Genomic DNA, 2,641 nt, shown 5'->3' with positions numbered 1-2,641 from the left:
CTCTAAGAATTAGATGTGAACAATTTAATGAAAAACATTTAATCAAAGAATATCATATTTTTGCATAATGAAGAACTAAGTGTAATATGCTTTAACAATCAACACTAGATGAAAAATGCATATCTTTGATAGAAAAATCCATAAACAATGTTGTACAAATGGGAAATCAACAAACAACAAAAATACTATCTAGTTACATTTTGCTTCATCATCATCTTAGTAACCTTTGAAAAAGATTAGAAGCTCATAACTAGATTGAAATAAAAATTACAAAATAACATACTTGACATGCTCTTCAAAAGATGAAAATGGTAGAGAAAATAGTGAAAAGAAGAGAGAAAAATATGAAGTGTGGAAGAGGTTGAAAAGATGAAGAAGAGCTCTCCAAATGGTCTTACAAGACTCTATTTATAGGCAAAATATGGAGATAAAATTAATCAAATTAAAATAAATAAATTGATTAATTTAATTGTGTTGGGATGTGGTAGGATAAATAGAGTAAGTGTAAGAGTATTGGAAAGATGAAATGTTTGGTTGGGTAAAAGATTAGTGAAAAGCAAGGGTAAAAATAAATTAGGAATGTTTACTTAGGTAAGAAAAATAGGGAAGAGTGAATTGATATTTGAGTGAAAGGAAAAAATATTGGGAAGAAAAATGTGACTTTTTGGTCTATTTGGTAGCTGTTTGGTGCTGAAGGAGTGCTGGGTCGTGGAGCTGAATTGGGGCAGTTGGTGTAGGCGGAAAATGGGCCTGGGCTGGGCTTCGGTGGGAGCAGGACGATAAGGCCCAGGCACTGGAATGAGGCACAGTTGGGTGCTGGCTGATGATGCTATATGCTGAAGTTGGTTGCTGGCCGAGAGAAGAGATGTAGCTGAAGGAGCTTCGGGTGTACGGTTGGGAAGGGATTGATCTGCACAGGAGGCGTGTTGGCTGGAGGGACACGGATTGGGCTCCTGGAGGCAGGCCCAATGGCTGGTGGAAGGGAATGGCTTTAGGGCCTTTGAAAAATGCCACAATCTCTTTGTCTTTCCCACAAAATTATCACTTTTCTTTTCTTTTCTCTTCTTTATTTTCAAGCATAAAAATTTCCCTACAAAATAAATATAAAATAAATCATAATAAAATATTTTCAATTATAAAATAAATCAAATTAATTCTTTGAAAATATTAATTATAACTTAATTCATATTTAACATTTAAGCTATTTTAGCTTGAATAAAAATAATGACTTTTTAGATATTGGCGTGTGATATCCCTCTCTCTCTTCCCATGGCTCGGAAGAAGAAAGGTCTATCGAAGACGATGAAGAATTCCGATGAGGTGGTGGACGACCTCCCTTCGATCCAAGTTGAGGTACCTGATCTGTTACCTGATGAGGATTTTCAAGATCCGTGTGAAGAACTGGAGATGGATTGTGGTGTTGAGGTGCAGCGGGTTGGAAGTGCGAATCGTTCTCCTCCTTCTCCAATGAATTGGGCTGAGGAGGCGGAGGGTTCTGAGTTCCAGCGATCTGCTAAGGAAGTGTGGAGTAAATTTCAGTCGAACCAGGTACCCACGCCGTCTACTCGTCTGAATTATACTGAACCTATGAAATTGGGTGATCAAGTTGTTGCCCGATTAGATATGGAAGAGGTTGAGACTGAAGCTTCATTTTGGAAGAATGCGATTGTTTGCATTGTCCTAGGAGCTAACCCTCCTTTTCGAGTATTTGAAGGATTTGTCAAGAGAATTTGGGGAAATTTGGGTGTTGAGAAGATAGTGAGAATGCATTCCGGATTCACCCTTGTTAATTTCAGGGATGAAGCAACAAGGGACCTGATTTTGGAAGCAGGAGTTATACACTTTGATAAAAAGCCAGTGGTTCTTCGTCCTTGGACACCAGATATGGACTCTATGAGAATGGTCAAGTCGGTTCCGGTTTGGATTCGGCTGAATGGCTTGGGGTTGCAATACTGGGGAAAAAATAGTCTCAGTGCTATGGTGAGCACAATTGGGAGACCTGTAATGGTGGATAAAGTGACGCAAAGTAGATCGATGGTGAAATATGCGAGGATATTGGTGGATATGGAGATTACGGATCATCCTCCGAAATCCATTTCTTTTATTAATGAAAGGGAACAAATCACAGAGCAAATGGTGGAATATGAATGGCTCCCTTCTAAGTGTGCTGCCTGCTCGAATTTAGGTCATATTCTGGCTAATTGTAACAAGAATATTGGTTTTAGTTGGAGGAAGAAATCTACTGATGAGAATGGTACCAGTACAGACAAGATCATATCCAAAACAGAGGAGGTTCAACAACATTCGGAGCCTGCTATTCTTGTTCCCAGAGCTTGCACTACTTCTACTATTGGAAAGGATGAGAGGGCTAGTAGTTCTATAGAGCAAAATGCTTCCAAGATTCTTAGTGATGCTCAGGAATTTTCTGAAGCAACTTAGCAAACTGGAAAAGGGAATGCTGAGGTTGCAGGAAGCTGGATTACTCCCAGAAGGAGAGGTGCTCGGCAAGGGGTGTTAAATGCCCACAAGTCAGATGTTGTTCAAGGGAAGACTAACTCGGGCAATGGTTATGCGGTGTTGCAAGATACAGGGGTTGGTCATTTGGTCACTAATTCTATCCCAATTCAGTGATGGAAGTTTG

General features: G+C 39.4%; 1 protein-coding gene across 1 annotated transcript; it reads left to right on the top strand.

Moving 5' to 3' along the window:
• Window positions 1-1,302: 1,302 nt before the first annotated feature.
• Window positions 1,303-2,439, top strand: LOC133792060 (uncharacterized). Its single transcript, XM_062229967.1, has one exon. The coding sequence runs from the start codon at window positions 1,303-1,305 to the stop codon at window positions 2,437-2,439; it is 1,137 nt and encodes a 378-aa protein (XP_062085951.1).
• Window positions 2,440-2,641: the final 202 nt, after the last annotated feature.

This window comes from Humulus lupulus, chromosome 7 (assembly GCF_963169125.1).
Source record: "Humulus lupulus chromosome 7, drHumLupu1.1, whole genome shotgun sequence".
NCBI classification, from domain to species: domain Eukaryota; kingdom Viridiplantae; phylum Streptophyta; class Magnoliopsida; order Rosales; family Cannabaceae; genus Humulus; species Humulus lupulus.
The sequence above is the reverse complement of the archived record's forward strand: the minus strand, read 5'-3'. Positions and strand labels throughout refer to the sequence as shown.